Genomic DNA, 22,697 nt, shown 5'->3' on the forward strand with positions numbered 1-22,697 from the left:
GATTATCAAAACGGTTTATTAGAATAAGAGTCGTTTTCGAATTGCAAATGAACAATTCAAACATGATTTAGGATCAAGTTGGCATGGCGTGCAGAGAAAATCGACAAACAATCAATCTGGGAAAGTTTCTGATCGCATGTCTTCCGGTTTATGAATCTAATTTATGAAATAATCGATAATTTTGAAAATCGGGCTTTGTTGACACGCGACAGAAAGCCCCATTTCTTATTCGGCCGTTCGGGGTTGTTTCGCGAAGATGGCAACGAACATCGAGGAAAAATTGTGGGTGCTGCAGGAGAAGCTTAAGGTTGTCTATTAATGATCTATGTCTGCTTGATATTACTATATAGCATCCTTTGAAAATTCTTTATAGGAAACAGATTCCAACTTAACGACTTGTATTGTGCTGTTACAACAGTACTTGCGACAAGAACAACAAACGCATGAAAGACCGCTAAGGGTAAGTACAGTTGTTACATAGACAAGAGCACGTTCTATACAGGGTGTATCACGAAATAAATTAGATCGATTGTTTACCATTTTTCCTATAATGTGTTGTTAGGATCGGAAACTAAATCTCGTATTTTTTCTTTTCTATTCCTATATATTTGATATCGAAAATACAAATTTCGAGCGACTCAATTTTTGTCAGAATTAACAATCAAATTTGACAGTATTTTGCTGACAACAAAAATGTTTATTTCTAATATAATTTTTATGGTAAAAAGTTGAAAATACAGGTAATTATTTATTTTTTAACATAAATTAGCAAGTAAGCTGTTAATAGAAGTAGTAAATTATTTATGTTTAAGTGTAGATGGATAGTAAAAACATGTGGTTACTAAATATAAAACTTTATTAAAGTTATAACGTTTTTTTGTTTGTAATTTATACATTTTATTAGTGGGTGCCATAATACGGATTAAAGTGATCTATGTCACCCCCATGGTAAAACGGATGGGAAAACGTATCGTAACCGTTTCCGTAGTGGTATCCCCCGAACCCGGTGGATTCTCCAACACAGGCTGGTGAAAATAAGCCGTACGCGTGGTGGGGTATGTGTGGCAGGTGCTCTTCGTGGCTATAATGACTCGGGGTTTCGTGATAATAAGGATGAGGTCGGTAAATATACGCCACCGGTTGCTTGTGACCCTTGCCCTTTTTGTGTTTCTTGCGTTGTATAACATCTTCGTAGTCGTCATCGTCTCCATCGTCGTCAAACGGATTTATGAAAGTGATGCCTTTCAGGGCAACGTCTATGATGGGGTTGATGGCTTTTTTGAGTTTTTTCGGTTTGAATAGCTTGTCAAAAGTTGCAGACGCGACAGCAATTAGTATTACCACAATCTAATGAAGAATAAATATGTTAATTAGTTAAGTTCCAAAGTATAAAACTCTCAATAAAACAGCCAATGTACGTTATGGATGGCAGCGTGTAAAAAGATAAAGTTCGTGTTAAACTTGAAGGTGATTTTTTCCTCTCATTCTACCCTAGTTAAAGCGAGAAAGAAAGCTGTGTGATGCATCGGAACATATAACCGAGTCAGCCCTTAAAATTCGACTTTGGTTGGTACTAGTGTACCATGTTGCCAAATGTCTGTAAAATTCTTCAAAATATTAGTCAAATAATTAGAGGTTATAAACCGTCAAACGTTTTTAATTAAAGTTTTTGCGATTAAAAAACATTGCGACGTGCTGACGTTATATATTTTGATGACGTGCAGTGGCTGTTTTATTAAATTGATTATTAAAATATTGTCTATAATGTGGACTTTCCATATTTTTATGCAACAAATTATAATTATTAATATGGACAAAAATGCGTTGTTAAACAACTACTATTCTTGTACATGAATTTTATATACAGACATGTATTCTTGTACTCAAAGTATCATTTATTAAAATATTACAGGGAATTGAACAAGATGTAACCGAATCAGCTTATAAAATTTGAACGGTTGCCAAACGGCTGTAAAATTCTTTAAAACCTTAGTGATAATAATTACATGCTATCAACTGGTAAACGTTGTATTGGCACTTTGCCTGTCTTGATATATTTCAAATTGCTGCTTAATATCACTCTGATTGAAAATGCCGAAGCCCTGTACAATAACGTTAAAATAAATCCTATTTCATAACATTATTTTTGTATCATTATTTTATTTATTTAGAGAATTATCCTATATATCAACGACATAATGATATAAAACTCAGGGTTGATCCGGCATCATTGCGAAGTTTTGATGTTATAAAATTGGATGATATGATTTCACTGTTATTTTGAAACGACTATACATCAGATTGTGTTTATTATTTGTTAATTTTATGGTTATGTTTTTACTGATTAGTTAATGTTTTGTATATGGTTTTCAAAATTGTGTTGTTTTATTGGAAATAGAGAAAATAAAATAATTATAGTCAGGTTTAGACGACAAATTGAGTTTACGAATACATATATCGAATTTGTATATATCAATGTTAGAGTTATTGTTCCTAGTGTTATATTAATATGAATATTTAAGATCTGCTGTCTTCAGGTCTTGGTTTTCGTCTCCCATTTCTCTTTACATGAGCTGAACTATTAAGCAAGGCATATATTCATCATATATTGAGAGATCGGGTGTATTCTGGCCATTTTTACGCTTCACAAATGGATTTGTTAAAAAAAATTGATACAATAAGTCTTAAAATATAGTGTTGTCCGACTTTTTTTAGTTCTCAAGATCATCATATCAAAATCTCCATCTTAAAATCGCCGAAACCAAAACCATTAATTAGGATATGCCTGAGCAGCATCATGATAGGTTTCTAAAGGTGTTTGATGGGCTTCGGCAGCAGATTTATTTAAATTAAACAACAAAAGTAATGTATGTTGTAAATGAATTTTATAGCTTTTCATGGCTAGCCTGTATATACTGTAAGTTTTTGCAGAAAAATGCCAAAACTATCGAATTTAACAGTTTGGTTAGGTTGTTTAACAGTTGTTTACATTTATACTTACCGATCTTATTAACAGATGCCGTTAGGCTTAAGTATGCAATGTTATGATTTGACACATGCCATTCTACTGACATATGTTATATTTTGCGAAAGTAACATAGTAATAGATTTGCATTTGATGCACGTATTATATTTTTTATTTAACAGGTCAACTGAAAAGTCCCCAGCCTGATACATAAATGGCGCTACTAGAATTAAATCCATATGTTTTTTAGTTAGTCCTAACCCTCAAAAGATGCGTGGATATAATTTGACAGCTGTCGGATAATTAATTTGTGAATTATAGCATTTTGAGTGAAGCAACTTTTGTTATTGTAAAAAAAATGGATAAAAAGGAATTTCGCGTGTTGATAAAATATTGCCTTTTGAAGGGAAAAAATACAGTTGAAGCTTGGCTTGAGTTTCCGGACACTGCCCTAGAAAAATCAACCATCAAGGATTAGTATGCTAAGTTTAGACGTGGTGAAATGAGCACCGAAGACGGTGAACGCAGTGGACGCCCAAAGGAGGTTGTTACCGAGGAAAACATTAAACAAATCAACAAAATGATTTTCAATGACCGTAAATTGAAATTGAATGAATAGCAGACACTCTAAAGATATCAACTGAACGTGTACATAATATCATTCACGAATATTTGGGTATGAGGTGCATGATGTAAAGTGGGTGCAACGCGAGCTCACTTTTGACCAAAAACAACGACGAGCTGATAATTCGGAGCAGTGTTTGAAGATGATCAAGCGTAATAAACCCAAGTTTTTGCGTCGATATGTGACAATGGATGAAACATGGCTCCATCATTTCAATCAACAGTCATCCCAGGGACTGCATACGGTGACAACCCGCTCCAAAGCGTGGGAAGACGCAACAGTCGGCTGGCAAGGTTATGGCGTCTGTATTTTGGGATGCACATGGAATAATTTTCATTGACTATTTTGAAAAAGGAAGGACCATCAACAGTGACTATTACATAGCGTTATTGGACCATTCAAAGGACGAAATCGCCGAGAAACGGCCGCATTTGAAGAAAAAGAAAGTGCTGCCTCACCAAGACAATGCACTGTATCACAAGTCAGTTTAAAACGATGGCACAAATCCATGAATTGGGCTTCGAGTTGCTTCCTCATCCACCGTATTCTCCAGATCTGGCCCCAGCGACTATTTCCTCTTCTCCAGAACTCAAAAGAATGCTCGCTGGGAAGAAATTTTCGTCGAATGAAGAGGTGATCGCCGAAACTGAGGCCTATTTTATTTGATTTATGTTGAATAAAAAAACTAATTTTGCCAAAAAAATGTGTTTTACTATGGCAGGCCAGGGACTTTTCAATTGACCTGTTAATTAAAATAAGAAAACCTCTGAAAGTCATCGTTTGCTTCTAGAAACTTACGATGAACATGTTCTAATCTTAAAAACATATTAGGCATGATTTCAAAAATTCAAAAGTGTTGATTTCGATGTGCAAGACAAATAACGTTATGATGTGAATGTGAAACTGTAAAAGTTATTAAATGAAGATGGAAGCCAAACAATCCAAGTCAAAAACAATCGACAGAAGCCTTAAATGTGGCCCAAGTAATGATTATCGACCGATTACGCGCAATGGGGGAAATCCAAAATATGGGAAGATGGGTGCCCATTAATTGAATGATAGGAAAATTGAAAATCGAAAAATCGTCTGGAAAACGCTGCTTGGAATTTATGTTCGGAAGTCATTTCTGGATCGAACAGTGTTGTTCGACTCTAAGGCCATATCGTTTTGACCGCAAGACAATAGACTGTATTTGGTGGGACCGGAGTGGAGTGGTGTATTATGAACTGTTGAAACTATGGATTGATCGAAAATCTGTCCAAAATGGGCTCGAAGACACGCTAAAGTGTTTTTACAGTATGATAACGCGCCGTGTCATAAAGCTAAACCGGCCAAGGAAGTGTTGAAAGTATTCGGTTGAGATATATTATCACGGTCGTACTCTCCAGACATTACTCCGTCCGACTGACTGTCAACTTTTCGCATCAATGGAATATGTTTGTAAAACAACACTTCGCCTATTCCAAAGAAGTTAGAAACTGGCTCGTTGAATGGCTCTGCTCAAAGGACAAGCAGTTTTTTTCGGATTAAATCCATAAATTGTCCGAAAGCTGGACAAGATGTATAGAATCAAATGGCCAATACTTTGAATAAATAAATTATTCCATTTCCTTGAATATTATGTAGTTTCTTCCAAAAAAATCGGTAATGACTTGCCGGTACACCTGGTACAAATAAATGTTATATTTGCTAATAGAATGAAACATAGTATCACCCAAGCCATACTGTTTAATTGTTGGCACTTGGCATGTAAGTTTTTTCGATTGATTCAACTGATTCAGAATTGTGCTGCTTATGTGCCAGAGGAGAGTGCATGTTTTCAGCAAATTTACTCACTAATATCTTCATCGTTTTCTCGTATGACAAACAAAAACACCGACCGATATCTATAGCGATTTCTAAACTAAACGCCCACCGCGGAAGAACCTCAAATACATATTGTTCATCCAGCCCTACCATAAATTTCTTTTATACGCATTTCTTTTCGGGCACGTCGTCTTGGTTATTTGGCAAGAGGCGACGTTTACGTCCCGAAGACGTCACGCAAATTGTCGCTTCCTCTTTCGGCAAATCACAATGTTTTCATTCGTTAATTATACCGTTTTGTCCGTATTTGTATGTCGTTGAAGGGGTCTCGCTTTGATTGAGAGAAAGCTGCTGATTTAGTCGTCCGTTTATGGTTACGGATTAGGTTCACGACAGAGTGTAATGTTCAGGAAGGCTGCCGTTTGACAGATCATGAGTTGTTTGACGCGATTGTGTGCCTGCCCGTTAGCGGATAATGAGATATTGTTAAGACGGGAGAAATGTTCAAGGGGTTACATTGATTGTGATGGTTAATATAATGTCATTTCTCTGCTTTTCTATAAATCAAATATCGGAAATAGTTTTTTTTTTAATATATTTACCAATAGCTGAGCTAATGAATTGACAATTTATTGCTAATTAAGCGAACTAGTTATAAGTCTATCCAGTAGCAGTGAACTCACGTCATTTTAATATGTGACTGACATGTAACTTTGACATTTCGTTTATTTTAGCTTTGATAGCTATATTCTAATAACAGGTCAATAGAAAAGTCCCCGGCCTGATGCATAGATGGCGCTACCAGCATTAAATCCATATGTTTTTTAGTTAGCCCTAACCCTAAAAAAATGCGTGTATAAACTTGACAGCTGTCGGATCATTAGTTTGTGAATTATAGCATTTTGAGTGAAGCAACTTTCGTTATTGTGAAAAAATGAACAAAAATGAATGAACTGATGAATTTCACGTGTTGATAAAATATTGCTTTTTGAACGGAAAAAATACAGTTGAAGCGAAAACTTGGTTTGATGCCGAGTTTCCGGACAATGCTCTAGGAAAATCAACCATCAAGGATTGGTATGCGAAGTTTAGACGTGGTGAAATGAGCACCGAAGACGGTGAACGCAGTGGACGCCCAAAGGAGGCTGTTACCGAGGAAAACATTAAACAAATCAACAAAATGATTTTCAATGACCGTAAATTGAAATTGAATGAATAGCAGACACTCTAAAGATATCAACTGAACGTGTACATAATATCATTCACGAATATTTGGGTATGAGGTGCATGATGTAAAGTGGGTGCAACGCGAGCTCACTTTTGACCAAAAACAACGACGAGCTGATAATTCGGAGCAGTGTTTGAAGATGATCAAGCGTAATAAACCCAAGTTTTTGCGTCGATATGTGACAATGGATGAAACATGGCTCCATCATTTCAATCAACAGTCATCCCAGGGACTGCATACGGTGACAACCCGCTCCAAAGCGTGGGAAGACGCAACAGTCGGCTGGCAAGGTTATGGCGTCTGTATTTTGGGATGCACATGGAATAATTTTCATTGACTATTTTGAAAAAGGAAGGACCATCAACAGCGACTATTACATAGTGCTATTGGACCGTTTGAAGGACGACGCTTTTTGAACGGAAAAAATACAGTTGAAGCGAAAACGTGGTTTGATGCCGAGTTTTCGGACAATGCCCCAGGAAAATCAACCATCAAGGATTGGTATGCTAAGTTTAGACGTGGTGAAATGAGTACTGAAAACTGTGAACGCAGTGAACGCCCAAAAGAGGTTGTTACCGACGAAAACATTTAAAAAATCCACAAAATAATTTCGAATGATCGTCATTTGAAATTGAATGAAATAGCAGACACTGGAAAGATATCTACCGAACGCGTACATCATATCATTCACGAATATTTGGGTATGAGAAAGCTCTATGCAAAGTGGGTACCACGCGAGTTCACTTTTGACCAAAAACAACGACGAGTTGATGATTCGGAGCAGTGTTTGAAGATAAGCGTAATAAACCCGAGTTTTTTCGTCGATATGTGACAATGGATGAAACATGGCTCCATCATTTCACTCCGAAGCCCAATCGACACTCATCCGAGTGGACTGCACACGATGAACCCGCTCCAAAGCGTGGGAAAACGCAACAGTCGGCTGGCAAGGTTATGGCGTCTGTATTTTGGAATGCGCATGGAATAATTTTCATTGACCATCTTGGAAAAGGAAGGACCATCAACAGCGAATATTACATAGCGATTTTGGACCGTTTAAAGGACGAAATCGCCGAAAAACGGCCGCATTTGAAGAAAAAGAAAGTTCTGCTTAACCAAGACAATGCACCGTATCACAAGTCAGTGAAAACGATCCAAAATCCATAAATTGGGCTTCGAATTGCTTCCTCATCCGCCGTATTTTCCAGATCTGGCCCCCAGCGAATAATTCCTGTTCTCAGATCTCAAAAGAATGCTCGCTGGGAAGATCGTGGATAATTTTCGTCGATTGAAGAGGTGATCGCCGAAACTAAGGCCCATTTTGAAGTAAAGGACAAACCGAAGACTGTTATTGTATATAATCCTTTCTACATTTTCTAACCAGTTCTAGTTTATATTTTTTCTCGACCTGCATGTCCATTGTGGTTATTCTTTGCCACGTCTCATAACAATTCGATTTGATTGAATATGCAGTGATAGGGAAGAAGACGTTATCCTCTGTAGCCATATTGTTCAGACATCTGAACTACTGTGTACCTTTTTTTAGGCCTATTACTAGAAGAGTCAATTACATAAAACAGAATTAAACATTTCATTTATATATACCAAGTAACAATTTGAAATAGTTCACGCTTTAACACAATATCTCCAAAAGTATCTCAAAAGACTCTACTGCTGTAAAATTTGCTGACGATAGAGCGATGATCCAATATCAGCCATAAGAAACACCCAACTTCATCTAAACAAAGTTTAGTTGTGGTTGAAAACATGGCGTATCAAAGCAAATGAGGCAAAATCTACCCATTTTACATTCACCCTTTGTAGAAGGACTTGTTCGCTAGTTAAAAGGAATAATTATGAACTCCCGCAAGCAGAAAACGTTAAATAACATATAGTGACAAAACGCAAACAGCTTTGGCTTAAACTAAAAAAAATGTTTTGGCTGATAGGGCGTAAATCGAAATAAGTTATACTTAGATAACAAGATTTTACTATATCAGTCAATACTTAGGTTCATTTGGACCTACAGTATTCAACTGTGAAGTCCTACTAGCAAATCTAACATAGCATCTATCATTCAGAGCGAATGTGATTCACAGTGTTAGGCCAAGGTACTTTGAAAGACTGTTAGTTCATCCCAATGCACTCGTGAAACAGTTAAATTTGCGCGATTAATAAACACATAGAAATATCTAGAATAAGTTAAGAATAGTTTTTATAGAATAACTTCTAATAAATCAATAAAAAACAAATTTTACCGACGTCAATTGTAGAAATTGGAAGACCTATTGTTGATTGTTGCTAAAAGGATCAGAAATAGCGTGGAGCAGATGCAAGGTCATTCCCACCAACGCTTGCCAACTTGCCAAGTTGTAGGGGATGTACTTTTGCAGCTACAATGATTCTTCAACATCTAATGTACTCATCAGATATAGCGCCTCCTGCTTTTCATTTGTTCAGGTTGATGCAATATAGTTTCAAAATGCTGAATGCAATACGACATTGCCATGTTTTCAGATTGAATGAAAATGGTGGATTTTAAATTACATAAGTCAGGCGGGCAGAATGTCTTTAAAAATACAAGAAATGTATCCCATTTCGCCCTAATCTTAGGTGAGTGACTAACAAGGTGAACGCTCTCACCAGGATTTAAAAACAGATAAAAGAGCGTTATTGAGAAAGATAGAATGTTAAAATGTTGAAAGATAATAATAATAATAATAATAATAATAATAATAATAATAATAATAATAAAAGACCTGAAAGAACTAATTCAAAATGAACAAAACCAAGACATTCAAGAATACCTAGAGAATTTGACACCAACTGAGGCTACAGACTATTCGTTGTGGAAAGCAACAAGAAAGCTTAAGAGACCCCAGCAACATAACCCACCTATTAAAACAAGCGAAAATAATTGGGCTAGAAGCAATAAAGGGAAGGCCGATATTTTCTCAAAACACTTAAAAAATGTTTTTAAACCTTTCCAGTCTCAGCTACATAAAGATGACGAAAGTAAAATTACCAGCTTTCTGGATTCGCCATTTCAAATGGACTTACCGCACGAGAAATTAACGGTCAAAAAAGTTAAACAAAAAATAATTAGAGAAATTAATATTAAAAAAGCTCCTGGTTATGACTTAATTACTGGTAAAATTTTAAAAGAACTATCAGAAAATGGTATGAAACTGTTAACATTTATATTTAATGCTATGCTACGAATTAATTACTTCCTTAGCACCTGGAAAGTAGCTAAAATACTAATGATTCTTAAACCAGGAAAAATGCCAGACGATGTGGCCTCCTACCGGCCTATAAGTTTATTACCGATAATCTCAAAAGTTTTCGAGAAACTATACATCAAGAAACTAAACTATATAATAGAAAAAAGAAAAATTATTCTAGAACATCAGTTGAGTTTTGCAATAAGCATAGGACTATAGAACAATTGCACAGACTTGTACACAAAATAAACACTAACCTAAATGCCAAAAGATATTGTTCGGCTGCTTTCCTAGACATATCTCAGGCTTTTGACAAAGTATGGCATACGGCCTTGCAGGTTGAACTAAAGAAACTTCTACCTCATCCGGACTATCAGTTACTAAAATAGTATCACACTGATAGACATTTTATTGTAAATCAAGGCGATGAACATTCCAAATTAAATCCCATATATTCAGGAGTTCCGCAAGGTAGTGTACTGGGTCCAGTACTGTATCGTCTGTATACGGCCGATCTGCCAACCACAAAAATAACTACTGTAGCAACATACTCAGACGACACAGCAATCTTGGCATCTCATGAAGATCCAGTCACAGCATCAATAAACCTACAAACCCACCTGGAGCAAATACAATTATGGTTGAAGACATGGCGCATTAAAGCCAATGAAACAAAATCCACGCATATAACGTTTACCCTGCGTAGAAGAACATGTCCACCAGTGAATATCAATCATCGCTAACTCCCCCAAGCAGAGCAAGTTAAAAATCTTCTTATGCACTTAGATCGACGCCTAACCTGGAAGAAGAACTAAAAGAAAATGACTGAAATTATATCAAATGTATTGGCTGATCGGGCGCAAATCCAAGTTATCATTAGTTAACAAGGTGTTGCTGTACGAGTCTATACCCAAGCCTATTTGGTCATATGGAATCCAACTATGGGGTACCGCTAGCAAATTTAATATATCCATCATTCAGAGGTTCCAAAATAAAGTGTTGGGTGCCATTGTTGATGCTCCGTACTATATTTCAAATAGTGAAGTGATACAACGCGATATTCCTCTAGAAGCTATATCGAGTGTAATTCAACGTGTTTGTGTGAAGAGCTTCGAAAGAGTGTCAGTGCATCCCAATGTACTTGCTAATCAGCTAAATATGCGACGTGATAGTGAAGTGCGTAGACTCAAACGTTTAACACTACCTGATCTGATTACTGGATATATGTAAACTTTAGAATACGTTTTAGAATAAGACTAATTAATTAAGATAATATTTTATACAGAAGATCGCTTAATGAAGTGATTATCTGCATGCCATATAAATATAATATAGACATAAGAAATACTAATTGTCTATAGGGCGGATTGTGGAATCACAAAGAGTAAAGAGTTTTTGTGTTCAACAGGTACAATTTGACAAAAAAAATCGTTTTATTTAATGTTATAGAAAAAAATTGTCACATAGTGCAATTACTCGTTCAGGTGGATGCAATAAGGTTTCGAAATGCTGAAGATCACTGCGAAATCAACATCGTTTTTGCGATACCGCATTGTCAACAACCTATCCTGTTTCTGTTTTCGAGTTTTTTCAATAAATGTCTTTTTAATGTGAAATAATGATCAGGATACATGCAACCACGTAATATGTTCTATAGAAATATCGATGTAATCGGTTTGTCTAATTGCTGGAAAATAAATTCAGGTAGCTGACGTATTTCTAAATAATCGAGCGATTTGTAATTTGACTGGCGAAAAGGTCTTAAACGCACCACTATCGACACTGATACCGGACAAGAAAATTGCGCTCTTGGAATAATCGAATATTTCATTGCTTTGCCGTCGGCGTAAACTATACATATGTATATAACGCCGGCCGAGAAAAAACAATATTGATACAAAAATCCGTTGTTTCGACACAGCCGTGGATTCGGATCAAGAGCAAGCTCATAACTTTATAGGCGAGTGCAATTTTAAAAGGAAACAAGAAAGAGCAAAAAAACGAATTACGTGGAACACGTCGCTTTTCAGAAACTACTGACGAATAAATTAACGATAATGCGCATATGTAATAAATGCAACCTTCGAAAATCGAACCAGTTTACTTAAAACTGCATATCCATAAAAGTACCACCTTTTACCGGGTGTAAATAACGAAGAAAAGGATTGTTTGTAGGTAGTTTGGTAATGACTAATTTAACGTTAAAAAGATTAATATTTCGATATTGATATATTGATTGATTGGTATATCGATAATTTGCAAAAATATCGATATATCGTTTTCGATTTAGAAAAAAAATATATCGATATATCGGTGAAAAAAATATTGATATATTTTTTGCGACAAGTATAAAAAATATTGATATTTTATCAGGAAATATATCAATATTTTTAAGGAACATAAAAATAGTGATATATTAGCTTCAAAATACATATATTTATTCTAAATATTTTAGAATAGTGTATTTATAGTGTAAATTAGATTTAATTTATTTTGAAAAAATATCGAAAAATATCGCCTAAAAAATATCGATATATAGGCCAAAAACATCTCTAATTTTTTCAGAAAATATCGATATATCTATATATCGATATATGGAATAATCTGGTGTCTTCTTTGGATGGATCTTGTTTTTTTAACCCAAATTTTTATTCCCATTTTTATTCGAAAGATTACACTTCCGAGGTGGTTCCATTGGAAGCAATGTGGGAATTCGGGAGGAACCCTGAAATTTCAAAGGCATGTAGAAAGTTTTCAATTTTTTTATCTAAAATAATCAGATATTTGTGTATAATGTTATTTCTGAATTGATATGACGAACAATCACTAACCATGTCATATGGTCGTAGAAATATTGCTGGCATCTGCTTCTATGGTGTAATAGTTAGAGAGTTCAGCTCTAACGTGGTTCACGGGTTCGATTCTCGAAGCAGCCAACAACTTTTCAACTGTACTTGCATAATAATCGTTGTAATAACTAAATAAAAATAAACAAAAACCTTATTGAACCTATCTACAAGTATATTATATTCTACTATATACACACAATTTAGCTTAATACCTATCTAAACCTCCGATTACTCAGTGCCGAGCCGGAACAATACAAATGTAGTAGTATAAATTTGTGACATATACACAAAATTAAATTACGAACTAAACAAATCTATACTGACTTCAAATTTATCAGTTGGTAGTAGTTAAAATAATATTGTAAATAGATAAATAGGTTTAGGTAGGTATTAAGCTAAATTGTGTGTATGTAGTAGAATATAATATACTTGTAGATAGGTTAAATAAGGTTTTTATTTATTTTTATATAGTTATGACAACGATTATTATATACATATTTTGTTTTAAAACTTTTTTTTTGTGTTATAAATCTGTTTGATTATTTTTTTACTTTTTAGTGAGTTTCTTTCTTTGAAGCCGGTTCAATTTTTTTGTTAAAAATATTTCTATAACTCCAAATACTCCTTTTAGGGTAACAAGTTTAATCGAAATGTTTTATTTAAACTCAGTTTCATTTGGTTAAAGATTCATTTGGTTTTTTTCTCCTCGGTTCGATCTCATTGCTAGTTATTATATTTTTTAATGATATTTTCTCTCTCTATATATATGTAATGATACTTTTTTATGATATGAGCTTGCCTGAAATTTAATACTAATTTATGTCAAACGAAAGCAAACGTACTAAAAGGTTATTCATGACGTTCGATCGATTCCAAATCGGCGTAACAAAATTGTTTCGACGTAAGCAGATACTGAAGTTAGTTTGAATACGAAGCAACAACATTCGCCGATCGCAGGTTTGAGTCACCGCTTCGTGCACTACACCAAAATCACAACATTATGAACATAAAATAAAGAGACATAGATCACATAGACATCATCAAGCGAGAATTTTGAATTACAGTGGGAAATTAGGAAATAGGACTTTTATAAAAAATTTTATTTAAATACTACTTAACATTCGTATAAAATATTTAGAAATACATCAAAACACTATTTAATCTGACAACTTATTTTCTAATTATAAAAAACTGTAAATTAAAAATTAATTTTTCTAAAATATACTTAAAAATACAAGATTTAAATTTATTGAATATAGGAATTACATATTTGAATTTAATTACAAAACCTCCGGGCTGCGCAAAAATTTTCTTTTTTGTCCTTTGCAATCCTGCTTATTTTTGTCGTCCATCAAAACAAGCAACACCTATTATGTTTCCTATTACATTACCTTGTTTTGATTGTTGTACATTATTGATCGGTTAAAAAAGATCTTCCTATATTGACATGATATCTGAATGAGGATATTCGTTACGTTTGGTTTTATATACTGTGCCAATAAATAAAAATGTCTAGAGATGCTTCGTACACAAATAGTTAAAATTGGTTCCTAGTACAGTTAAATAACATTTAGATTAGTGTTGAGAACAATCGACTGAAATCGACTATCGACTGTTCAGTAACTGACTACTTTTTGCTATCGACTATTTCAGTCGCTATTTTTGGTTCGACTGTTTTTACCAGTGACTGTTTTCAGTTGCTATTTTCGGTCCGACTGATTTTATTACTATTTACTATCGACTGTTTCAGTCGTTTACTTTTGGTTACTATTTTCGGTTCTACTAGTTCATTCGACTGATTTTTAACGTTCTGGCCTTCCGTTCTAGCAGGGATCTTGAAAGTAATGCACCGAATTTATGCTTATATAGATTTATATATAATATATGTGGTTTTATGTTTTTTTGTAGTTTGCTTGTGAATAACTATATATTGTAAATTAATATAGCAGCATTTTGGAACGCTAGTTTTCGGGGGCAAAAAAATTTAATTGTAAATGATAGATGATAGTAAGATGCTTTTGACTGGCATAGTTGGTAATACTTTGGACTGGTATAAAAGGTAATACTTTTTTGATAAACTTTCACGATTTTTGTCCAAGCCTCTTGTGTGTCGAAAATTTTTTCCTAAAATGTTGAAAACCAAAATTAGGTTCCAAAGGTTTCAGAAATTGCATAGATCCAAAAAATTTGAAAATTTTTTTACAGTAGCAGTTGTTAAATTTCTTTTAAAACTATTAATCGAAAAGAGGCGAATAAAGTATATTAAATATTTGTAATAAATACATTTTCTGATAGAAAAATTTTACTTTAATATTTAACAATTTATTTTGTTGTCTATTAAGAAGAGAACCACAGTTTTTATTTGTTAACGAATGGACTATCTTAACAGAATGTTTTCAACTTTTAAATCCTATTGAAATAATGACCACCGAGTTATCTGAAGAAAGATATCCCAACGATGTCTTTAATTATACGGTTAATAAGAGGACTGCAACATTCCATAAAATCCAGAATTTTAACAAGTGGATGGAGAAAAAATTACAAAATTGTATAGTAGATGTCAATAAAAGACTGGCAATTTTAGATATAAATACGATATGTGGGAAATCCACATTTTTAGATCCTAGATTTAAAAAACCAGGATGTGGTATTGCAAATAATGCTGTGGCGATACAAAAAGGTATCACAAAAGAGGTGTCTTCCATTCTAAGTTCAAAAAATACAAATATAGTTCCACAACTCGAAATTCAAGATAAAACTACTGACCAAGAGTGTATTGACATCTGAAGATATTTTGATAAAAAAACGGCTAGAATGAAAAAAGTAATTACTCCAAGTACTGCAGCAACTTTACAGATTTAGCAGTATTTGGAAATTCCATTTATTAGGCGTTTAGAAAACACATTGGATTTTTGGCAAACCCATAAAATGAAACTACCTGAATTATATCAGTTACACGTAAAATATTCCTCTATACCTGCAACATCTGTCCCCTGGGAATGAGTTTTTTCAAAATCTGGGCAAATAATTAAAGATCGAAGAAATCGCCTCACGCGAGAAACCTATATGGACATACATTTAACTAATTTAAATACAATACGAGTTTTCCAGAGCAAAGTCCTGAAAAATATTGTAGGTCCACCGAGATACTATAGGACTGATTCCTTACATGGAGACCTTCAGATACCGACTGTCACCCAGGAAATCAAGAGAACTGCAAGGAGACATGAGGACATTCTCATATCAACATCAAAGTAATACAACTCTTGGATAACACCAGAACAGGATACAGACTCAAAAGAATGAAACCATTTGATCTTGTGTAGTGTAGTGTAGTGAGGTGCATTTAATAGAAAAATGATAGTGTAAATACATAAATATTATTATACCAGGGACCAAGATAGAGTCGATGGATCATCTTACATATATACCTATATTTAAGTTAAGGTAAAAACAAATTGTAGGTTGGTCGACAACGACTGTTAATAATGTAATAAATAAACTATAACAAAATGTATTTAAATTAGATTATCGATGTACATCTTAATGAGAGACTTACTATTAAAATTACGATTAGAAATTGCATCTTGGTTAAACAATGCTCTTTTATAATGGTTTGGTATGAAATGAAAAGAAAAAACTTTCCTGTACGGAAGCTTGAGGTAGGAGCTTATAAGAAATTCCTTAAATTTCTCATTGATTACTTTTAAAATCTATTCGGAGTAGAATTAAATTATAATATAATAATTAGAATATAATTAATTTTATTTAAACCTTCATGTCTTTAAAAACCCACCACAGAGAGAAAAAACCCAAAACCAACACACCAGTTTGGGTTTATTAACAAGCACTCAACAATTGACCAGGTCCACACAATAACAGATGTTATTGAGAAAGCCTACGAAAGTAAAAAAGTATGCTTACCTATATTTTTAGATGTAGCACAAGCCTTCGATAAGGTTTGGCATGAAGGCCTTGTTCATAAACTACAGAAACTGTTACCAAAACAACATATTGAACTAATAGAATCGTACATTACAGGCGGAATGTTTAAAGTTAAACAAGAAGAAGCTTACTCTACAATAAAAGCAGGTGTACCACAAAAAAATCTACTGGGAGCAATGCTTTAACTACTCTACACTTGTGATATACCACAAATGGGGAATATTACGATGGCTACATTTGTTGACGATACTGCGATTATAGTTGTTGGAGACAATAGTGAAGAAGCCACGCGAAAATTACAACAGGCAAGTGACAATATAAATAATTGGACCCAAGTTTGGAAAATAAGAGATAAAACGAAAGTAAATCGGTACATGTGCAGTTCACCCACAATCAGACTATACAAGCACCAATAATATTAAATAGTACTATCATTCAATATAGCAACAACGCTAAATATCTCGGAACGAATCTTGATGCAAAACTTCGCTGGAAGGAACATATGAAGAAGAAAAGAAGGAACTGGAATTGAAATATAGGAAAATGTATTGGCTAATTGGAAGAAAATCATAATAATGAGTACATAATAAATTACTATCATATAAGCAAGCACTGAAACCTATATGGACATACTGAGTTCATTTATGGGGATGTTCTGCAAAGAGTAACTTAAACAAAATACAACATTTTCAGAAGAAAGTCCTGAGAAGTATGGCGCACCTAAATACTACAGGACTGACTACCTACATCGAGACCTTCAGATACCCATTGTCAGTCAAGAAATCAAGAGAGTTGCAAGTGGGCATGAGAAAAGATTCCATTCTCATGAGAATATTGAAGTATTGTAAGTTTTGGATACCACCAGAAGAGGACACAGACTCAAAAGAATCAAACCATCTGATCTTGTGTAGTGTTGTGTAGTGGAGTGCATATAATAAAAAATACAGATTGAGATAGGGCCGATTAGTGACAATGTAATAAAGAAATAATAAAAAATATCTTGGAAAGCAACAGTATTATTATGTTTTTGCATTTACCTTTTGCGTTTTTGTGTTTATGTTCTTGCAAATACATTAACATATTTACCTTCAATTATACAGAAATAATGTCGTAACAACAAACGTCCTTAAAATAATGAATAAAAATATTCCCTAAAATATGTTTCAAAATTGTCAGTTCTTGCTTTAGTATCTCCAGCCACTGTGAGTGCATAGTGAGAACATGATTACCAGTGTGCCCATTTAAGTTCCCATTCAATATTTCTACGTTTTGCGCTTATGGAATCGTCGAATGCATCTAGTTTCGCCGTTACGGGAGACCATTGGGCGTGGCCGCGAAACCCAGATGTAGCAGAAATACTGCAAACGATCCGGTTAGGGAAAGTGGTTCGCGGATAGCGCTGAAAAAAACCGCATGATTTACTCGCTCGGCAGCGATACGAGACCGTACCCGTGCTTCCGATAGACAATAGATAAGCTGACGTAATCGGTAGAAGCAATAAGGGTTGGCGCTCGCCGTTATGTCATTCGAAACGACCAGGAAACATGTTCTATGGCGGGTACTTTTTCAACGTCGAACAATCGCAACGCGGGGCACATACTATTGGATTCCATCAAGATTATGTAAAGTTCGTTGAGAAATTTCAATTATAACACGAATCGAAGTTATTAGAAAAATGTGTGATTACCAAAACTCCATTAACGAGATTTAATGATATAACATTCAATTTATCGAGCTTCAAGGCTTGCATTACATTGTCACTAGTGTTGAAAACTATCGACTAAACATAGTCGAAACAGTCGATAATCGAAAAACAGTCGAAACAATCGAAAACAGTCAAAAGTACGGGTCGATTTTTTTTCTACTCTTGACTGAGAAAACTATCTTAATTAATTAGTCTTATTTTAAAGCTTATTCTAAAGTATATATATGTCCAATAATCAGATCAGATGGTGTTAAATGTTTTAGTCTATGCACTTCATTATCACAACGCATATTTAGCTGATTAACGGGTACATTGCATAGAAAAAATAGAAATTTCACGGTATAGGTGACCTTGGGGAAATGTTTTGTTTAGTTCAATCAACTGTAGCGCTGCGATCGCAAATTGTGATTGGCTAGTTTAAATTCCTGGTGCCGCCACTAACATGAAATGTGATTGGTTGATCAAATTGTGTGAAATCAGCATTTTCTATGGGCGTCCATTTTTATGTTTGTTGTTTGTAGGTTATAGTTTCTGTTTAGATCACGAAATTTTCGTTTTACGTTGTGCATATTTTCTGTTTTACATTAATTATTATGGAGTAATAATATAAAAATTGATGACAATGCGTCAGTGTAGTAAAGATGTAGTGTACCGGGGTAAAAATCTACTACGGAAATTAGACATCGTTTCCCAAAGAATGATCTCGCTCCTTTCCAAAAATGGGTTGATCAAGTAAATAATAGTAAGTTACCTGGATAAACCACAATGCAAATATATCAACGTCATGGTGTTTGTTATGGACATTTTAGTGAAAAATTTAGAATTATCCTTCCTTCCCGAACAGGTATTAGGGTAAATGCATATCCATCATTGGTTTTATCAGGTACATATAAAATTATCTATCTACTACATGTCTGTTTATATATTGTTTTTTACAGAAAATCAAAACCTTATCAAGATGTTAGTAGTAATAAAATTCAATTAATCTACCAAGTTGTTCGTATGCATGTATTATTTATTTGTCAGTGTGATATCTCTACATAAAGAAGTCTTACAAGAAGGTAATAATTAATATAACAGGATAATTAGTAGTAATAAATACTACTTTTAATTGTAAAATATCCCTAAAATATTTGCAATACTTTAACTTTTTAGAACAATCAGTGTTCAATCATTTTATAGTAGAGGAATTATATATTTAAATTTGATTTCCTTGTTGAGAAAATATTTGTTATGGTGCCATCAATTAAAAATTTAATCGCTACTTTTAGGGGATTTATTACCTTAAAGAAATCTATTTTGTCTAAATTTACAAATAACTACTTTTATTTAACAAATCTTAACCAAGATTGCTTAAAGAATTTTGTTGGATCTATTAGAGGTCATGGAGGTAGGAACAGCATCCTTCCCCTAGTCTGTTCGAGAAATTTTTAAAAGGGCTAATCACTTCAATTTTTTCACATCATTCGCCCGGAGAAAATTGTGAAGAAGATGAACATGTTAGATAACTTATATTCTTTTTTAACGGGAGATCTAGTACCACTTGAGGTTGTTAAATCACCAGTTGAGTCTATATTTTCAGTTCCAGAGAATTTTGCTCTGAGGAAAACAAGAGTCTAATATTGTATTTTAGTCTTATTTCAGGCTATTTAATAAAACTTCTGAAAAAGAGACAACATGCAATATTTGTCTATATTCTATATTAAGTAGTTCCACAGATTAAATACTCTAAAATCTAAATATCTTTAAAAAACACATACATTTTTAGTGTTTCAACTGTCCAATCCATAATGATTTCCAAGACCAAATTTTAAGTTATTATGAGGTGTGATTGTATTTTTGGTTTAATGAGGTTAATGCAATATCAACAGAGAAGGATTTAAAGTTTACCTTCAATATATCAAGATAAGTTAGAACTCTAATAGGTCCCATAAAATTTATGGCACTAAACATATATGGGAAGGCGTTATGGAAGAATTATAGATATTTGAATGTTGCCTAGAATAGAGTTCATAATTGTTTTTTTTTTGCTTTTTGTTTATATATATTTATATTATTTACACTTATGTATATTTGTATAGGATTTTATTTTAATAAATTAATTTTAAAAGTTAAATTTGATTTTCATTTAAATACTATTGGCCAATAAAAGTGACGTCACAAAATAATCAGGGTAAATGGCAGACCAATCAAAGAAAAGTATTTTCCTTACAGGTTTCTACATAACTATTTTAAACTAACCAATCAAATTCGCGTTGTCAGCGCTGCCAATGATTGGACTAAGCGAAACTTTGCCCCACTACTTACCATTGCAGTTGCACACCCCTGGTACATTGGGATGCACTGACACTCTTTCGAAGTATTTCACAGTCAGACGAAGATGCACGTATTCTTTCGTGTATAAATTGTGAGAGAGGAAAGGACGGAGATAACTGCTTGGACCAGTTTACTTTAAATGACCTTATTTTTTCTAACGGTGGTATAAGCGAGACGGAGATGTGTATCTTTCTTGACGTACTTACTTGAGAAAGAAAAGGGAAGAAATAATTACTGAATACTATTAACATGCAATTAATAATTTCATTTTAAACGAAGTAGAATTACTTTTATATTTGAATGTTCTGTGGATCTGTAAAAAGGAATGGAATAATAACCCCACAAATGTTTTGTCGTATTTCAATAATATGCTAATTGCCATTTCTAAAATTGGCTTTTTTGTTAATATTCCAACAAAACGTCACTATATACGTCATATATCACATATTATGTTGGTTATTGTTTAACATTTGTGATTGTTCTTAGGCAAGAGTGCAAAATCCGACAAGGAAAATGATTCCGGTCACGCCAGAAATCAGGCTGGGTAAGACCGGATGCCTTCTGGGATGATTTCTAAGTTGGTCAGTCACTAGTCGGTAGGGTTAATGCCGAGGACCGTGGTTCGGAGCCCGCGTTAAACTGTAGGTCCAGTCCAGAAAAACCCTCGTTGGTAAAAAGGAGACTTTAAAATATATAACAAAATCTTCAAATTTTGACGATGTTTCCAAAACAGCTTTATTAAAATTATTTATTTCCCATCGTTTCTGATATGATTCCTATGGCGATGAACTATTCTTGTTGTTCAAACACTATTCGAATTTTTAAAATAATATTTTGTGGAGCTTTGTCAATGCAGATTTTGATTTTAATTTTGTTGCCGTTGTGTTTAACGTACGTAACGTACTACCGTAATTTTGATTCCTCGATTAAGATTCTTATTGCCTTCATATACAGCTTTGTTTGTAAATATTTTTTTATTACTCTTAGTGTGGTTCCACAATCTGCCCAATAGGCAATAAGTATTTCTTATGTTTATATTATCAATTTTATTAAACGCTATCAAAACATATTAAATCATTTGAATAAATATTTATATTTGGACTATTTTATTTTAACAAAAATAACGAGAAAATATACGTATACAATTTATGTATGACCTAATAACTTACTAGTTATTCCAGTTATCTATATACCTTATCTGATAACTAACATTTTTCGTGTTACGGTTTCATAATATTTTCCCGCTATTTTCCGAGTAATTAAGGATATTTTTAATGATCCGTTTTGGGATAAAACGTTTACTTCATGTAAATCATTCTGGTATAATTAAAACTGAAACTATTATACACTGATCGTTTGTAATTGCCAGTGCGTATTGAATATGAACTGGTTTTTTTGCTTCAGTAAATGACTGTTAGGTAATTTACACTAGATATTCTAAATTTTTTCATAATTTACTTTTAATTTTATTTACAAATGGTGAGTAGATATTTAGATATATTCAAACTGTAGTTTAATTTTAATAGGTTTTTGCAAGTATCAGTTATTTATTTTGATTTTTTAGGTATCATTTAAATGATTAGTTTAAGTAAATAAAACGGTATTTTCGTATACAATAATCAGAATACTTTATAGTTAGGTTTTGAAAATATAAATATCATGTAACTTATGAAACTCATCAATTACAATTTACAGGCGTTGAGTGATAGTTTTGACATTTAATTTTGTGTCTTTGTACATCTTCGTTTCCGTCGAACTTAAATTTACTGTTCTAAACTTTTGATAGTTTGAGCTGGAATTTCACTGTTTTCGAGCTTTTGAGGTCCTACCGTTTTTTATCACTGATCTCTGAATTACCAGTCTTAAATGGTGAAGACGGAGCAGCATCACCATAAGTTTTTAAGTTATAAACTAGGTGGGCTTTAGCAGCACATTATAGAAATCAAACAATGTTCAATGTTTCTCTGTCAAATATAAAGGCATTGTTACTAACTAATTCGTCACACAGTGTTTTAGAGTTTAATAGATAAATAG

General features: G+C 33.6%; 1 protein-coding gene across 2 annotated transcripts in view; it reads left to right on the plus strand.

Moving 5' to 3' along the window:
- The first annotated feature begins 110 nt into the window (after positions 1-110).
- Positions 111-22,697, plus strand: part of LOC143191474 (uncharacterized) — a 125,514-nt gene continuing 102,927 nt past the window's right edge. Inside the window, exons 1-2 of one of the 2 annotated variants that reach the window (XM_076396617.1) lie at positions 111-307; positions 374-460. In XM_076396617.1, coding sequence (XP_076252732.1) covers positions 257-307; positions 374-460 — 138 coding nt within the window. In that variant the 5' untranslated portion in view covers positions 111-256. The remainder of the gene's footprint in view (positions 308-373; positions 461-22,697) is intronic. The other variant, XM_076396618.1, reaches the window with a different exon arrangement.

The sequence above is a fragment of the Rhynchophorus ferrugineus genome, unplaced genomic scaffold, assembly GCF_030347505.1.
Source record: "Rhynchophorus ferrugineus isolate W39M unplaced genomic scaffold, kcgeb_rfMv2 rfM2, whole genome shotgun sequence".
NCBI classification, from domain to species: Eukaryota; Metazoa; Arthropoda; class Insecta; order Coleoptera; family Curculionidae; genus Rhynchophorus; species Rhynchophorus ferrugineus.